General features: G+C 37.7%; 1 protein-coding gene and 1 pseudogene across 1 annotated transcript in view; one reads left to right on the top strand and one right to left on the bottom strand.

Annotated features, from left to right (window-relative positions):
* The window catches only part of DSG4 (desmoglein 4), a 40,555-nt gene extending 25,709 nt beyond the window's left edge, over positions 1-14,846 (bottom strand). Inside the window, exons 1-3 of the mRNA XM_078060505.1 lie at positions 14,721-14,846; positions 2,246-2,281; positions 525-656 (exon numbers count right to left, since the gene is read on the bottom strand). Of these exons, the coding sequence (XP_077916631.1) occupies positions 525-656; positions 2,246-2,281; positions 14,721-14,846 (294 nt within the window). The remainder of the gene's footprint in view (positions 1-524; positions 657-2,245; positions 2,282-14,720) is intronic.
* A 3,960-nt stretch (positions 14,847-18,806) lies between these two features.
* LOC118538641 (U4 spliceosomal RNA) lies at positions 18,807-18,868 on the top strand (annotated as a pseudogene).
* Positions 18,869-19,075: the final 207 nt, after the last annotated feature.

Here is a 19,075-nt window from a genome sequence, read left to right on the forward strand (position 1 = left end):
ATTCTTCATGGATCAATTTACTACATTTTCTTAACTCTCCTTCCTTATTAATTACCATTATTTGGAATACTTTTTAAGTCTCTCCTAATTTCTGGATATAGGAATCTAGTGGGAACTTTTGACACTTTCTTTTTTTTCTTGGAGAGAATTAATCAATACTGTAAACCTTTGATTTGGGGGAGGGATAGTCAGAAGATTATTACTCCATGCCTACCTTTCCTATAACATGTACATAAGACAGATAAGCAGAACACAAATGAGTAGATAAAGCCCAGTTGTGCTGGAGATCCAGGTCTCTCTTCTAGGATTACTCAAAGACTCTCTGCTCTGTATCAGTTCCCCAAAGGTGATATTCAGAACAGTGCCTCAGCAACATGAGCAGATGACTGAATAGATGTCACTCATCTTCCTAAATCACTATGGAGTAGTGAAGGCTGCCAATCTCCAAAACGTCTGAGGGCTTTCCTGCCCTGCAAAATCATTTGTTATCAGCACAGCATGCTCCTGTTTATTTCATCACTTACTCTGGCAATCGGATTCCTCTTGGAGTTGTCCTCTCCTTCTCGACAGGCAGCAGCAAACTTGATCCACTCCCGCTTTTGTCTTCTGACGGTCTGCCATTTTGTAGTGCCATTTTCAATGTCTAATTCTTTCACCTTATGCAAAATAGTTCACATTTTGTACAGTGTTAGTACAGTTTTACTCAGGAAGGATATTTATTCAACATTTACTTAGGAAGGATATTTATTCAACATTACAAGGTGCACCCAGAAGAAGCAATGGTATTGAATTTGAGGAACACAGAAAGTGTTTTTAGTAAACACTTCGTGACTCTAGATAGGTATAGCCAATCACCTGCCTACCTACTTCTTTTGGAATCCATCTCACTTCTAACTATATGATTCTAGTGAAACAAATTTCATTAGCTATGTGTGGTGCTCACAATGTCTTATATTGGATAATATGTTATGATTTTACTTTTTTCAATCTGTCCTCAAAACGTGGAGGCCTTGCCTACATCACCCTTCGTTGAACTCTGACCAGGCTTTCTGGTCTCCTGAGTTTAAAAGACTACTAGCGTTCCAGTGAGTACGTCCTATGCAAAAGGAAAGTTGTGCTGGTGAGTATGTTCACCTAAAAGAGGGAAGGGATTTTTCTTTTCTGTTGGTAAGGACACCACTCTGGCTAAGCATCCAGATATATTATTGTAGGATTAGAAGAATATGTATTTTAACTGAATTGATGGTACTTGTAATAATCCCATGGACAACTCTGTGACTTCTCAATGTTGTCCATTTGTATCTCTGCTTGCTATATGTTTTTCTCTTTGTAGTCTTATGTTGCTTTTGTTGGAGGATGTCTAAGAATTTTATAGTATTCAAGAGTTTAGAAATGTTACTACATGCATAAGCATTTGTATACATGTATAAATGTATGCATATATTTATATGTATAAATATATGTATATATATAAATTTTTAAGTAACTCCTAAGGTACTTATTTGAGACACAGATGATTGTAGGTTTGTTTAAGCTAGGGCTTCATTTAATCAGCACTTTGTGGGAAGGAAATGTTCCCTGTGAATGGAGCTTATCCTTTCAAGAACCAAAGCATGTACATTTTCCTCCCATTTTGATACAACTTCCTGAAATGTACCACATATTCTCTATTTTGTCAACAGAGATTAGAAAAGAAATTTTGTTTTCTTCAATGATTTGGGACTATCATAACGAAAGTTTAACTACTGTAATAAAGTAAAGCCCTCCCAGAGATCGAGGATGGTTGCTTTATTTCCTGAGCCCCACTCTAACTGGCACCAGATTCTCTGTTGTTCTACTTAGTTATGATTACATATTTTTTTACTTTTCTATCTTTCCCTCATTGATAGATCACCAGTTGTCTTTCTTGATGATGTAACCGTCTAAAAAACCTCTTCCCATCCTAACGTGTTATTGCGCTTCTTTTGTTTTGCTTTAAGTTGGGAAATGTATGGATAAACTACTAATATAGTTTGAAAAGTAGGAGTTACTATGACATTGAGCTGTCACAAACTATGCCTGAAAACATGGATATTTGGGAGTATGGGTTTTACCATTGCTATTTCAATTTGGCAGAGGTTCTTTCTCTTACCTTTTATCTAGATGATTATGATTTCAAATATTCTGATATTTGATAGACGATGCATTACAAAATTCCATTTTTCTTTCAATTTTAAATTGAGAAAATAGTTTTATTATACATTACCTCAATGATAAATTTGCTGTTTACTTCCAGCAGCACCTGTTACAGAAGGTACAACGTTAGCAAAAATTTGCATAATTAAAGGAAGCAGTATCATAAAACCATTGACAATGTTCTTTTATTAATGCATTTCTTAAATATGCATTTTGTTCATAATATGGAATAAACATGGGTAATACAAAATAAATAATAGACTTTTTGTGCTCCAAAGGCTTTTGAACTTTTAGGGAAGAAAGACGCTGAATTATAGCGAGGCAGGTTAGGATACATGCTTCGGCAGAGTCACCCATGGGCTCAGTGGAAGGGTATAGCGGACAGCTCAAGTGTTCAAAGTGAATTTTGGTAAGGCCTCGTAGGAAAGTAGGGACTAAAGGGGTTCTGCAGGATGAAGCTGCTTTGATAAGAGGAATTGATGAAAAAGAAAGTTTCAGCCAGAGTAAAACATGAGCACAGGTGTCAAGGATGTTCCAGAAATGATAACTAATATTATTAGCTGGAAGATAGAAGAAGTATTAAGGAGACATGGGAAACAAGGTTTGGAATGTCACTTTGGAGACAGATCATGAAGTGCTTTATATACCAGATTAAGGAGTTTGGACTTTATTGGAGAAGAGACTAGGAGTGACCGAAGCAGTGTGTGTAAAACATGGCATTGATACAAAAGGTAGATTTTAAAGGAAAAACACTTGAAGTCGAGACACTTAGGAATTAGCAATGGCTTAGGTAGGACATAGAACAACAACTATTCTAACTATGCTGAAGTGGCACTGGAAAGGAGAGAGGACAGAGACATTCCCAAAGGACAGATAGGGCTTATGGACCATGGGGTGCCAGGGGAGGAAGGGTCAGATGGTTCTGGTGGTGTAAGCTTGGCTTTCAGGGACAATAGAAACAGAAAATTCAGCAGGAGAGTGTCACTGCAGCGAGAGGGTGACTGATGTTTGTTTTATTTATTTTTAATGTGATTCTAAAATTTGGGATAGATATCAAAGCTAAAGAAGTAGAATTTGCCAAAGGAGAGTGCTATTTAAAGTTAAAGGAGGGATGCCTGGGTGGCTCAGTCAGTTAAGCGGCTGCCTTCAGCCCGGGTCATGATCCCAGGGTCCTGGGATTGAGTCCCGCATCGGACTCCTTGCTCAGCAGGGAGCCTGCTTCTCCCTCTCTCTCCCTCTGCTTGTGCTCTCTCTGTCAAATAAATAAAATCTTTAAAAAAAAAAAATAAAGTTAAAGGAGATGAGGATATTACATGAAATGGTTTAAAGTAAATAAAGTAGGCAGGGAAAAGAATCTTATGGGAGATGCTGACATTTGTGCAGTGTACGGAAGGAGGAAGTCTAAAAGCCAAGGGCTCTGAGAGACTAGGGGAATAGAGAGATCAAGGCACCAGGGTTGTGGGTGCACAGCACATTCTGTCAGTGTCAGAATGCTAAGAAATGGCAGCGATTGTGGTGGTTGTGGTGGGTTGGTGAGGAAACTGACTTCAGAAAGGAGAGATTGGATAAGTAGGTGGAAAAGTAGCAAGAAAAGAAGCAGAATGAGTGGAGTGAGGTGATAAGAAGTTAGACAAAGAGGGAATATTTGATGATTTATGTGCATAGCAAGGTCAAGGTGAATGGGAACTGAGAAGGTCGTGGGATCTTAAAGCAAGCAGTCATTGCTAACTTCTGCTGGTGGCATAAGCCAAATTAGAGTCAAGGGATGAGTTACTGAAAAAGTGGAAATAGCAAGCAGAGATTACATTTTCAAGTTAGGAGATAAAAAAAATGTGGGAGGTAGGATGCAGTTTGAGGAGTTAATTAGATCAAGACATATTTTTTATGTTGGGAAATCATGACCAAATATATAGTTTAAAGGGAGAGGAAAAGGGGTTTGTGGAGAAAGAGTGATAAGAGGAAGAGGATAAAGGGAGGGGAGCAGGAGGAACACATCAAGGAACAGTTACAACTGTGACTAAAAGAGGATAGGAATGGCTGGATCAAAACTGTGAGTAAAAGAGATTGGGTAATGAGGTAGACTATTTCTTCCTTTGAAATAGAAGAATAAAGAGAGAAAATCATTTTGAGGTATAACCGGAGAAAAATCATACCACCGTTTTGTGGAGTTGGAATGAGCAAGAATGGGGAGAGGTGAGCGAAAGAGACGGGAAGCCAACAAACGCCTCAAATCAGGAGCAGTAGTTCCACCTCGCATTCTCAGGTTAGGAACACTTGAGCTCCGAAAGTTAGAAGCAGAGGAAACCAACTCTTAGTCCATGGTTGTTGAAGAGTTTGAAGACTAGTTGAGATGAGGAAGCAAGAATATGATGTGCAGCCCATCTGTTTTGTGCTTTTTCTAATAGAACTTGGCAGCCTGGGAGCAGGAAGAGAAGGAATGTGAGGGCTATCCTTTAGCTGGGGATTGTTACCAAGGCAGATGGGAGATTCAGAGAGGTGATAAGGTACTAAGGTGAACTCCAGTGGGTCAGGGAGCAGAGTGAAATCAGGGAGAGACTGGAGAGAGACTGACTGGGAGAGGATGCAGAGCAGGCCTGCAGGTGTGTAGGGGGGTATAAGAGGGAGTGGGGCTCTGGTGGGGATTTGGAATGGCACCTGAGTCCAGAAAGGGGAAAAACACAGATTAGAAATTTGGCAGTGGGGCATAGTGTTTCCTCTTAATTCACTTTCTCCCTAACATGTACTTTTAGTAGACATTAACAAAAGATCTAGACCTGGAAAAAAACTTCAGTTTTTATTGATTTTTTTAAAGATTTTTTTTTTTTAATTGGTCAGAGAGAGAGAAAGAGGGCACAAACAGGGGGAGCGGCAGGCAGAGGGAGAAGCAGGCTCCCTGCTGAGCAAGGAGCCGATATGGGACTCAATCCCAGGACCCTGGGATCATGACCTGAGCTGAAGGCAGACGCTTAACCGACTGAGCCACCCAAGGGTCCCAAAAGTTCAGTATTTAATAGAAGCTGGTTTTATTTGATTGCAAAGGATGTTTTATTTCATAATAAATAATGCCTGTTGGGGCTTAGGTGTTTTTTTGTTGTTAGAAAATTAGATGATTCTGGAAGGTATGAGGAAAAGTAAAAATCACACTAAATCCTACTACTTGGAGATTACCACTATTAATATTTGGAAAAAATTTTTCAGGCTTTTTTTCTTCTTCTTCTTCCCCAAACACATACATATACAAGTTGTAATATTTTTTTTTAACCTAAAAGGAGTTATAATATGCTATTTGGTAATATGTTTTTTGCACTCAATGATTACTGTGGTAAAGTTCCACATCAGTGAATACATAGAGACGTCATACATTGTGAAGGTTGCCTAATGTATCACTCTAACAGGTGTCTTCCATTCAGGTCTTTGGGTTATTAGGGTAACAGAGAACTGACTAGTTAGTGCTACAGACTAAATCTGACATGAGACTGTCAGGCACTGTCTTCCAGTGGGAGGTTAATGTAATTAGAAGCACGGCCTTCCTTGATGGATGCCAGAAGGTTGGTGAACTTGGCGCAGAGCCCACTGTTAAAGGTTCTTGTTCCTCATCTTCAGCTTCCCACTAGTCTCTATTTTCTCCCTTTCCTGCACTGTCTTCTCTCTTTCTCACACATGGAATATCTCTCTAATTCTTCTTTCATTTCTTTCATCGGAATTTGGTAGATTTTCTCATGTACACCTTTGTATATATTTTGTTAGATTTATATATAAAATTTTAATTTTGGGATATTTAAATAATACTGTGTGTTAAATTTCAAATTCCATTTGTTCATTGCTGGTATACTGAAAAGCATTTGGCTTTTGTATATTAATCTTGTATCCTGCAACCTTGTTGTAATTGCTTATTAGTTCCAGGAGTTGTTTTGTCAATTCTTTTCAATTTTCTACATAGACAATCATGTCATTGCATTTGTGTTGTGCTAATTTTAAAGGACGGTTGGAAAATCTTTCTTGCTTGCATAGAAGCTTTTTTATTTTTAACTAATGAATGGTACCTCCATTGAAAACTATTGTACAGGGGGTCTGGATGGCTCAGTTGGTTAAGTGACTGCCTTCGGCTCAGGTCATGGTCCCGGAGTCCTGGGATCGAGTCCCGCATCGGGCTCCCGGCTCAGCGGGGAGCCTGCTTCTCCCTCTGACCCTCTCCCCTCTCATGCTGTTTCTCTCTCTCTCTCTCTCAAATAAATAAATAAATAAAATCTTTAAAAAAAAAAAAAGAAAAAAGAAAACTATTGTACAAACATATTTATTGTGGAGTATAATGTATAGCTTTTATATATGTTCCTTAGGAGTACCAAATCTTTTCTCACTAAGATTCTTTCCTAACTGGTTATCCCCAATTCTCTTAAGATTGAAAAAGTTACCAAATACAAAGTCCTTATTTAAATCTGATATATATATATGGGCTACATCATAGATCTTTTGCAAGGGCCAAATAAAAATGATTTAATAGCTAAGGCAGGCTTTTTAAAGCACAAATTGGATTAAGTCACTCCCTTGCTTAAAACTCTCAAGGCAACTTCCCAGGGCCATTAGAACGGAATTTACACCGCCTTCATAGCAAAGAAGCTCTATCTGATTTGGCTCTGCCGATCTCTCAACTCTATCCCTTATCTCTGTCTCTGCTGCTCTCTGTTCTTCCAGGACCCAAGTGCTCCCTTGTCTCAGGTTACTGAGTCACTGCCTGGAAAGCTCAAACTTCGATTTTCAAAGCACTGGCTCAGTCCCCTTCTCAGTGAGACATCCCTGACTTCCCAACCTCCACGCTCAGTCAGCATCCATGACCACCACTCTGTTAATGGTTGTCAAATCCATCATTGTTACATCTTCCTCTGTAGGAGTCTTCCTAGCATTTTTCAGTGTCCAATGTTATTTTGAAAAGCTATCCATTTACTTCTCTATTATCTGTACCTGTCCATTACTATACATGTTCCAAGAAAGTTGGGACTTTGGGGATCATGTTCTTACTCTCTCCCCTATCAGAATGCCCAGTGTCTAGACATGCAGTAAATATTTGTTGTAGAAATGAATGGACAATCACTATAAAAATGATAAAGATACTAAGCCTTGCAAAAATTGAGTGTGGCATTATTAGAAAATGTAGAAGATATAAAAGGAAAAATATACACAGATACATAGATGTATGAAATAATCCACATAATTCTTTGAAAGAAATTGTTTTACAGTGGCTTTTGATATCCTTTTCTTTTGGTTCACGATATGCATGTGATCACTCACTATCCCTACTCTTGATTAAGCATTGAACTTGGAGCAGCCTTGGAATGAGTGGGCTGCGTTCCACGTCCACTCAGACACACTTCTACCTTGTGGAGAATTTTCTCTCTCCAAATTTAAATGATTTCTTAGACTTCCCATGTACCTTCAATGGTAATTTTCTGAGATTTCTTTTTAACTTTTTACCTTATCTGTAAAGCATTAATCTAATTATAAGTATGATAAACGCACATGAGAAAATAACTATTTGATTAGCAGTATCTGAAGGCATGACTAAACTCGTATATCATGCATTTGTACCATAGGACTTTTAGTGTCAGTGTGACTAAATTATGGTTTTGTACAAATGGATAGATGATAGATTAGAAAACCAGTTGGGTAGCAGTGAATTGAACTCTACTCCTTACGTATACATTGGCACTGTGATAAAATAGCTAGAGGGGACTGCCTTCTACAGGGCCATGTGATGGCTCTGTGGGATGATTAAAGTCTTATTAGACTTGATCTTTGTCACAAAACTCTGTTTAAGAAAAATGGAATATATAAACTTGGTTTGAAATCTAGAAGTTGGCTTTGTTTATAATCTGTATTTACTTTGTAAATAGTTGGGTGAGATGTAGACCTTTCAGAAAAAGTGGGGGTTTAAAAAAAAGAAGACAAAATAATATTTGCAGTTTAGTACTGTTCTTCCCCTGCCTCTTATCCAACTGCTTGGTCTTCATAAAATTAGTTCTACTATATATACAGACTTTAGATGAAAATATAACATCAATGATTATGGAGATTTATTGTGCTTCAAGTTGTGCATTTATGGGAAGTATACATGGAGATATGTGTTGTAAGTGAAAGTCTTATTCTGATCTAAAAGTAGGACAAAACAGGTATTTTATTTTTGCTGAGTGACTATTTGGAATTTATTGCTAATAATGAATCTGACAGAGGCATTTAGTGTTTAAAAATATTTTAAGAAATAGAATACAGGTGTAAAATTTAAGAGAACAAAATTTTACTTGTATCTTCTTTCTTTATATTTCCAAAATAAATCTTTGGATTTCATATTCTTATAAGTGATCCTGCAGATAATTTTAAACACTAACATTGCCATGAAAAGAAACATTTTTATAGTATTTTACATTCTTGAGAATGTTTAATAATATTTCATCTATCATTAAAAATGATTTTTAAAATGACCTATATGCTGACAATTCTATTGGGTCCTCTTTTAATATTGTTGAAAATAAATAATTGAAAATCATATGACTTGCAAGAAGACACTTCATGAGTTTTAGAGTCATTTTTTTCTCAATACTGATATAGATACTTTGAATTATCCCTTGGTTCAGTGCCCCCAGATACTTTTATAATCCATTGCAGTGCAACATAATAATATTTGTTGAGAGGTGTGACTTTTTTTAAAGGGAGATTTGGGAGAGGACAACTAGCTTGATACCTCAAGTTCAGGTGCATGATCCTAAGATTGACTTAAGGAAAGAATATATATATATATGAGAGCTGAAGATCTAGTAAATGATTCACTTAGGACTATCTGTACACTTGTACCCTCTGAAGTGATCATGTACATCAGAGATATTGGTGCCCCAAATGAAGATTATTGTTGTAGCAGCAATTAAGCTGGTATCAAGTTTCTTAAGTCTGTATCTAAGTCAAATAATTTATATCTCAAAGATAAGTAGCCCTAAATTATAATTTAGCTTCATAAAAAGCAATGTGGTTTAGACACATTGGACGCAGAAGAATTGAGTCTGAGTCTTGACTTTGTTTACCAGCTGTGTGATCTTGGATAAATTTCCTAGCTTCTCTCTGATTCAGGTTCTGATCTAAAAAAGAATAAAAGTGTGAAAGTGATAGACACAGTAAATGCTCAGTATATTTATAAAGAGGAAGAAGAGTGAAAGAAGAGTTTCCTTCTGTGCTTTGGAGGGTATGTTCACAGCACACCCTATCATATAAAAGTATTAGTCATTCATTTTTAAAGACTTGAAATTAGCCACATCAACCCGATTAGTCCTCAGTTTAAAGGGATAAAGGCAATGTTTTGAATTTATTTTATTTGCTCTTGTCCTCTCTACAGAATCCAACTCAGTTGAAGAGTAGCAACGATCCATGGTTGCCCTATGAGTCTGCGAGTATAAGGTGTAAATGTCTCTGACTTTTTTTTTTTTTAGTTTGGGGAAGTTGCAATGTTAGATCCTAGGGTTCTTATCTAGGAGAACTTACGTTGTGCCTGACTGGGATGGTACACTTCTGGTATTTCTGTTTTCTGCTCAGCTGGCTCTACTGATGAGAGTCCTAATAGCCATACTCTCCAAATCCTGTCCCTTTATGGGCAGGTGTTACTGAACGAACTGTGGGTTTTATTCTTAAGCCCTACAAAATCATGAGCCCTGTCAGGAGACTCCTCACTTTCCAGGAAATACCTGTGAATAGGTGTTTTGGAAGAAACATGAAATGACATCATCTTTCTAAATTGCATGTAGTAGCCTACCTGCATGAACCTCAATTAAACTGTGCAGGATAGTTATGGGTTCCTGGCTAATTGCAGAAATTCCTTGCCTATAAAAGTCGCCTTTTTGGAGCCTATGTAGGTCACACATCATGCTAAGGTGTGGTTTGGCCTGAGAGCCTGGCTAAAAGACATCACACAGAATGGAGAGGTTTGAACCAGTTGCCGTAATGGCAGAATACAGGAAAAAGGGTGTTAGAGGCACGTGCAGTTGAGGGAGCAGAAATAACCCAGAGAGATGTTTGGTATGCTGAGTGTGCTATGCTCTCTGTGGCCTAGTTTGATGAGAGGGTTTCCCATCTTCCTTTTTCCTTTGGATGTTTTTACCATAAATTGCATCAGTGGAAGTAACATGAAAAGGACTTTTTCTGGCAATATAAGAACTCCTCAGAAGCTAAAACGTATGCGCCTGTGCTACTTACTCTCCAAGAATGTGATGAAGACTAAGACGGAGTATCTGCCCAGAAGGGGTTCCCACATTCAAAGAAGGAGGAAAGCAGAGATGTATAAAAAGAGATGGGCATCGTATAGGCACTATCAAAGAAGCATGGATAGGATAGAGCATCCGCCCAGGTATGGGAAGGAGTCAGTGCTGGAACAGTGGATAAAGTTTTGGACATGTAGTATTGATAACTGTACCACTTATGGTACATTTATGAATTAATTATGCCCTGAAAATTTCTTTATTTGTAAAACGAGGATACTTCTCTTCATCCCTGAGGACTTCTTTTATGTGTGTGAAATGACTTTGTTAACTGTAAAGTGCTTTGTTAGTGTAAGACAGTAAAATGGGAATGCGGTGGCAGACCGAATCCCCAAGATCCAACTCCATGGTTGTCTCTATTTTATTTTATTTTATTTTATTTTATTTTATTTTATTTTATTTTATTTTAAAGATTTTATTTATTTGACAGAGAGAGACACAGCAAGAGAGGGAACACAAGCAGGGGGAGTGGGAGAAGGAGAAGCAGGCTTCCCACCGAGCAGGGAGCCCGATGCGGGGCTCGATCCCAGGACCCTGGGACCATGACCTGAGCCGAAGGCAGACGCTTAACGACTGAGCCACCCAGGTGCCCCGGTTGTCTCAATTTTAAACCTTCAAGCTCACTAGCCACATTAAAGTGGTCCATTAGCATATAGGTGGGAAATATGGTGAAGTGACTTGGTAAGAAAGATAAATTAGAAATGAAACCCATTCATTATTTAAAAATTTTCACTAATAAAATATTATGGAACAAGTACTATCCTTTGTGTGGGAGTTCCAACCTGTAATGATGTACCTGTTCTAGGGAGAATAAAAGGATAGACAATATTCTGTAACCATCTAACTTTTGGCAAATTGCTGAAGTTTTCCTGGGCCTGTTTTTCTTTGTCAGTACTTTCTCCTAGAGAGAATAGGATGATTTTTATACAAGATATTGGAATCTAAGTCATTATGTGTGCTTCCTGCAATATTAGACTACACATGATTCTTTTACATACTGAGTGATTTAAAGCAGTAGCTACTGAACAAGACTATTTTTAATTTTTGTGACTTACCTTTTTGAAGTCAGTTTTTGAAGTCACTTGCACACCTAGGACTAACTTATTAATAAGCAGTTCTCTTCTGAATAATACTTATAAAAATAATTGTGTAAAGCCATTGGTATCCACACAGAGGTATGTTAGAGATGCCAAGTACAAGCCTAATTATACCACTTTTGTTTATAATTGAAGGTATATCGAGTAGTGGCATTTTAGTTTGTAAGCCGTGTAATTTTCCATGTAGAAAGAAAGGCAAATACTTCTCATGCAGGTAATATCTGAAGGTTTCACTCCAATCACTCCTTCCACAAACCCTCTCATCAGAGGTGCTCCCTGTGCATGAAATATTTCAACTGTGCTCCCACTTGGGAAAGGGAAGGAAATGTCCCGGCAGCTCAAACAATAGTTTCATTACTTTGTAAGGAACTCCTGCCTGGATACTTAGGGACTAACAAAGAGTCAGAAGACTATGTAATCAGGATTGAAGAGTTCTCTTAAAAAGAGAAATATCTTTGAAAAAGGGGAAACATCATAGAATCTCAAGAGGCATGAAGTATTTTTGGAGCAGGATTTTTTATTTTTTATTTTTTATAAATTTTATTTATTTATTTGACAGAGAGACAGCAAGAGAGGGAACACAAGCAGGGGAAGTGGGAGAGGGGGAAGCAGGCTTCCCACTGAGTGGGGAGCCTGATGCGGGACTCGATCCCAGGACCCTGGGATCATGACCTGAGCTGAAGGCAGACGCTTAACGACTGAGCCACCCAGGCGCCCTGGAGCAGGATTTTTATCCTATAGCTCTACAGATAGATATTCTTGAGAAGACTATAGTAAAATTATGGGCCATGTTATGGTGATAATACGAGATATCTCTTGGGATATAACTTTTTTTTTTTTTTTTTTTTTTTTTTAGTCCAACATGTAGTCTGCAGGAATCTGAAGGCAAAAATATAAATTTGCCAACTGGGACTAAAATATATATTGTATTTCCTTATATTTACAACAACAAAAATAATAGAGGTGGGATTTGCTTCCATGTGACCTTTGGTGTTACGTGTTGAAAGAAGGAGGAAAGCCAGTAACTGAGAAAAGATATTGGAATGTAATAGACAATATAAAAGAAGCATGGAAGGGATACAGCATTGGCCCAATTGGGACATCAATGTTTCTGTGACAAGCAGTACTAAAACCAGTCATTTAATGTTATCTAGGGCATTCTGGTTAGCACAAGTGAAAAACAAAATCAGATAAGGTGTTTTTTTGTTGTTGGTGGTGGTGTTCCCATAAGTCTATACTCCTAGAGATTTGCCTGACAATAAAATAAAACAAATTTCTGTTCTATATGGCAGAATCACATTGTTTTATGTGAGAACTAAATTGGTAAGTGGCTTGGTTAGTTCTAAATATGTTTTTAAATTCTGATGTCTGTTTTCAATTTACAGTGAGATAATATTTATATGCTTTAGCCATCTACCTTCTTTACTTTCCAAGACGGAGAAGACTTAGTTGAAATGTTTACATTTCATATGTAGCAGGAATGATCACCATATATGCACAAAAATTCTTATCTGATAAGAGCTACTTGGCTGCGTTTTTTTTTATGGTATCAACTTGATAAAATATAGGTCTCTCACAGCTAATAACTGTTCTGTCTTAGGTGATTCTTTCCTAGTAAAACTTATACAATCCACAGCATGACCTAAATCTTTAGATTCTTTGACTAAAGTTATGAAAATAATATTTGGGAGCCAGAGATGAACTTCTACTACCCGACTCTTCAATATAGGTCATTAAAGGATTTCAGTTTCTGCATTGGCAGAAGCTTCATGACATCATGTCTAACAGTGTGTCCTGACACGGGGCACAATGAGGCCCTGAAAGGTTGGGTACTTTGACCAAAGTTATCCAGCCCCTTTGAGGGGAAGCTGTGACTCACCCTTGAGGCTTCTGAGTCCCAGTTCAGTTTTGACTGTACCTGACCACCGCAACCCATTTTAAGCAAAACGTGGTGAACGTCCTTAGGAGGACGATGCCAAAGGGCTCACGTGATAAAATGAGACACCCTATTGTAGCTTAGAGTTTTGGGTACCATTTATAGATCATGTCAGTCAAAATCTTGTTTAAAGTGCTCTTTGTGGTTGAGATAGAGATGACACAAAGTAGCCATCTCTGAGAAGCTGCCCCACCCTCATTAGCATAAGCTGCTGTGATGCCCAGATAGCCTTTGATTTAGTTAATGAAAAAAGGGCAGAGTTCATGTTCAAGAAGTGAAAGGCAAGTAGGTGTGCCTATTTTCCACAACATCCATAATATTATACTGATTTTTCCCTAACTTATTCCAATCTTGAGACATGCTAGAAGTTTCTACTTCTAATTACAGACGTTATTATTTGATATGTTAAAAGCTCTATTAGAAATCTATTAGAAAAGACCTTAAATCTATCACAATTACCAAGAAATGTAAAACACAAATATTGTAGTATCAGTGGGGAGTAGGGAGAAATTAAGCATCAGAAACATGAAAAGTAGTAAGAGGAATAAAGCAATACTACCAAAAAGAGATGCTGAGAATCTGAAATATAATACTCTTTCAAGATCAAGGAGAAGAAAAATTAACTCTTCAATTAAATAATATTGTCATAAAACATGCCTGTGCAGAGAACAGGAGGCAAAATTTAGTGCTCAGAAGTAGCCTTTAAAATCTAGACGCATGCAATCAGTTTTCCTTACAAAAACAAAAGATTTATCTGAGTTTAAAATCATGAAGATAACCCACAGAAGTATAACAAGAGGTCTACACTGATGATTCCCTTTTTTTGAAATACTTTTTTAATAAGGATTTTATTTACTTGAGAGAGAGAGAGAACGAGAGAGCTAGCATGAGTGGCGGGGTACAGAGAGAGAGGGAGAAGCAGATTCCACGCTGAGCAGGGAGCCCGACGCTGGGCTCGATCCCAGGACCCTGAGATCATAACCTGAGCCAAAGGCAGACACTTAACTGACTGAGCCACCCAGGTGCCCCTATATGGATGATTCTTAATTTCTATTAAAAATTAAATCAGATTCTTTCCTTTTCCTTTAGTAACATAAATAAAAATGATCATTGTAACAGAGCATTACACTTCTTTTTGGAGTTTTTCAGTTTACAAATATTTTTCAAAAATGATCTTATTTAATAATCTGTCTCCCAAACTTAGAGAATGGAATGTTCTACCACTGTTCGCTTCCAAGCTTGGGCTGTGTGCCCTTTGGCAGTGTTAGGCTCCTGCACTGCTTTTGAAGCTCGTGGAAACTGTGAAGCCCCGAAGAATGGCACCTGCTGGGCCAACTGGATGGCCATGTGTTCCCATATCTCCCTAGCCCGGCTGTCCTCTGCCTTTTAGAACTGATGTACAGATGAGTCCCATATAATGCCAGTTGCCTGAATATGGTGAGAATCATTTTCCAAGCTAATATCATAGCATCACTGTGGACATTCCTGGGAGACTGAGGTGAGGCCAGCAATAGGGTATTTGCATTTATTTGCTTTGAAAAAAAATATGTACAATTTCAATGATCCCCTCCTATTATCATTCCCTTTAATTTTTCTTAACTGTGTTGATTGAATTGTTCTGAACATCGATAGACTTATGTCTAATGTAATCTAACGTAGTTTAATTCATTTTTTTCAAAGATTTCTTTATGAAAGAGAGAGAACATGAGTGGGGGAAGGGGCAGAGAGAGGGAGAGAATCTCAAGCAGACTCCTTGCTGAGTGCAGAGCCCATCTCGGGGCTTGATCCCACAATCATGAGATGACCTGTGCCAAAATCAAGCTTAACTTGATTCGGATGCTTAACTGACTAAGCCACCCAGGTACCCCTTAATTGAATTTTTAAAATAGATTTTTCTAATTGAAAATTGGTGAATTGACCAACCTGATCTTTGTTATCTAGGGCCCTGGCATTAGGAGCTGCCTTACCTTTTTCAAGGATAGGACACTTGCTATGCATGATACCTATCTGGAAAGTACTTCATGCCTTGAGCACCCAAGGGTTGGAGGAAAGTAGTACAATATCCAAAATGCCATGTTTATTTTAAAGAAATATATCATCTAAATGGTTCTTTCCTGGAATGTAGGAATGCTTTAATAATGCCAGAAAGGGCTTGTCCTGATGGCTTGGTTTTCTTCATTTTCTTTAGCCATTTTTGATAGGAAAAAATTCTCGTATGACTTAAATATTTCATAGTTATTCACAATGTAATTTTGACATAGCTACCATTCCTTCACCTTGAAACAAACTCACAGGGAAATAACTGTTTAAAAGAAATGGCCTTGACCAACTTTACTTCCCTACACATGTAGAATCCATTTGCACTGGGAATTTTGACAGCAGTCTGTTTGGTTTAAGTATAAATAAAAGAAAATAGAAAAATAATTTTGTTTCTGACTATAAATTTTAGAATTGTTCTGATATTTAATCTGAATTAGATTATGTCTGTGATGTCACTGAATTCTAATTTAGCCAGATTCTCCCCCTGCTTTTCTATGGCATTTGGTCCCTCAAGCATGGAGAGTACTTTCAAGTCACCACTGGCTGAACTCACAGAACTCTCTTTATAGGAACAGGTTTAGAAAGGAATAAATCCCACGTAGAAAGTCTGAAAACCGACAGAGGAGATAAGGCTGCATTTCCTTTCCAGGCCTTTAAATTCTACTTACCATTAAAATGATCAAAAGGCAAATGTTCCTGAAAAGGAGCCAATCCATTCCTTTGAGTCTCTCTTGCACACGAACCCCAGTGAGATTTGATTTTAGTCCTGGTCCTCTGGGTTCTGAATTCGGCTCTGCAGCAAGATGTGCTTCAAGATGCCCTTTTAGGAGGGCATGGGTGATAACTCTGGTGCTGTCTGCGCAGAGGATTGAAGATGTTCTATAATGACTCTGTTTCCCCACCCCAAACTCTTGGGCTGGTCTGGAAGGTTGGCATTGTTTGAGCTCTGGGTAAGAACATAGACACACCTTGATTCTTATTGCAATGAAACCCTTTGTTGGACACCAAAGAAAAATCTTATAGAGTGAGGACAAGATTTACAGGGAAGATACCCAATGAATAATAAATTACTCACAACATGAAAAATAATTAAAATGTTAGGGCCTATCATCATGCTGAATAAAATTAGTAGGCTTCTTCTTCTGCCAACATCATAAAAGCAAAATTATATATACTGACAACACACACACACAGGTCCACTACAGAACCAACTTCAAGGGTGACACTTTGAGCAGAGGACACTGTGAAAAGGTATCAGGCCCAAAGGATGGTGTAGGGAGAGAGATAGAATAATGAAACTCTCATCTCTTAATTCAGGTGATTCCTGCTTCCCTCCTTAAGGAGTCCTATGGTCAAACTGCATTACTCAACTTTAAAGATGTTCTGAAAAAAATAAGGTTAGGATAAAGAGACTCTGATTTCACTAGTATGTTTGTTCCCACATTTTCGCAACTTCTTTCCTCAATATACAGTTGAACCTGTTATATATGGTATTAATTAACTAAACTGTTTTAAGGTAACCGCAAGACAGTTTGCTCATTCTTCATGGCATTTCCACTGGTAAAAAAAGTACATAACATGGGTGAGGAACACATTTGAATCCCTCATAAATATTTATTAAGAGGAAGCTGAAATTGAGAACCTGAGAATTTAGGGGGAAAAGACCAGAGCAGCGGCTGGATGTTCCTGAAAATCATTTCCCTTTTTTCATTTCTCTCTAACCCTTTGTTAGTGTGAGTTTAGAATAGGTATAGTTTCCCCATGAAAAAATTGCAAGTTGGCAAGCATCATCAACAAACATAAAAAGAAAATGTAGTTGAATGTTCTTTAACTGTTAATACATGTTGGTTGGAGAATTTGATACAATTCTCTAACTGCTAATACATGTTGGTTGGAGACTGCCTCTTGTCTTCACCACCCCATTGCTGCAATTAAGAAACAAGATGGGCTCTATTGCTGGTAGTGGAAAGTATTCTAAATAACACTTAGTCTTTGAGAATTTTAGTTTGGCATTTTGGGGAGCATAGGAGAGAGCAATAAAGGGCTGGCATAGTATCCTAAAATGAAGATAAATGAATTATATGTTGAAAAGATTTATAAGAAAGAGAGCAGGAAATTATCTTTAAACAATGGGAAAAGTAAATTGTTACAAAAAGGTGGTATTTGGATACATCTGCCCAAGGCAAATCTAATATTTGAAGATATCTACCTAATTAAAAAATATATAAACTGACCTGATAAAGCATGCATATGATATCAAGTTTTAAAGTACATCAGGTAGTCCTCCAGATATTTACTCTTTCATTGTGTGTTAGATAAGTCCTTAAACCAAGAGTTATGGAAAGCTATGCTTGAGTAAATAAGCTTTAAGAAAATTCTTTTACAACTCTTTTACACACAACTGAGCTTTCATCCTTTGTTTTCATGAATTGTTCAGAGGTTTGAAATGTGACAATTTTATCTACCTTGGAAAAATTTTCTTTTATAGAAAGGTTAGGACAACATTAAATTAAATATTTTTACTCTTGAAATATAACCTCTGTCAATAGTGCTAGTGAGCTTTGGGCTTTGGGGACACAGTGGCATTTTCCCTGTGTTTCTCTATATGTGAGAAATACAAAGGGTGTTGTTGCTTGAAATGATTTCCAAGAGACAGGGTGGTGTGGAGTGGTTCTCTCCAATCCAGCTTACCAAAGACCTTTTCATTGGCTAAAACTGTGTTGTGGCTTTGTTTTTTTTAATTTTTGCACAAAGCGCTCGAATTATTTTGGAATAAAGAAGGAAGGATGATGAGAATTTGCGCTCTATCGGTGAGTAGGGATAGTCCTTGGCTAATGGTGTGCATTTTTATCTCTAGAAACGCACCAGAAACAGCTATGGAGATGGTTTGTGTCTTGTGGAAATACAGTGTGCAAGGCTGCTTCAGATTTGAATTATAGAAATATAAGAGAAGAATATAAAGTGTCTCAAATAAATGGAATTTTAGGCTTTAAAAAAATAAATGGCTGACATCTTCTTTCTATGTGCCACCCAGTTGACTGTGGCCTGTGTACATAAAATTTCCTTTGGTGTCTGTATCCAAAGGAAAATATGAAGGCATAGAAGAGAATGTATAGCTTCAGTATTTTCAGTATGATGCTCTGGGCCATCAAGCAGAGATGAATCTGGGAGACCTTTTTATTGCAATGGGACTAACTGCACAACAGTGGAGAATGGGAGAAGCCAGTAAGGATCCTTTAGCAGATTTATGGTTATAAACAATGGGTCAGCTTTGCGCAGTGGCAGTATCGTAGCCAATGAGGTTTATCCGAGGCGCGATTATTGCTAAACAATGGGTCAGTCAGAGCTTAAGAAGGAACTAAAAGTTCAGGGAGAAGTCAGGGGCTGTTATGATGGTTTTATTTTCACCACTACTTTATTTCCACCATTATATGTTGGCTCTGAGTCAACATATAATAGTGCATTACATTAATGGGCATCGTAGGGCAAGTTGATTATTGTGTAGCCAGCTAAAGAAATTCATTTTTGTTTTATTT

This window comes from Halichoerus grypus, chromosome 13 (genome assembly GCF_964656455.1).
Source record: "Halichoerus grypus chromosome 13, mHalGry1.hap1.1, whole genome shotgun sequence".
Lineage (NCBI taxonomy): Eukaryota > Metazoa > Chordata > Mammalia > Carnivora > Phocidae > Halichoerus > Halichoerus grypus.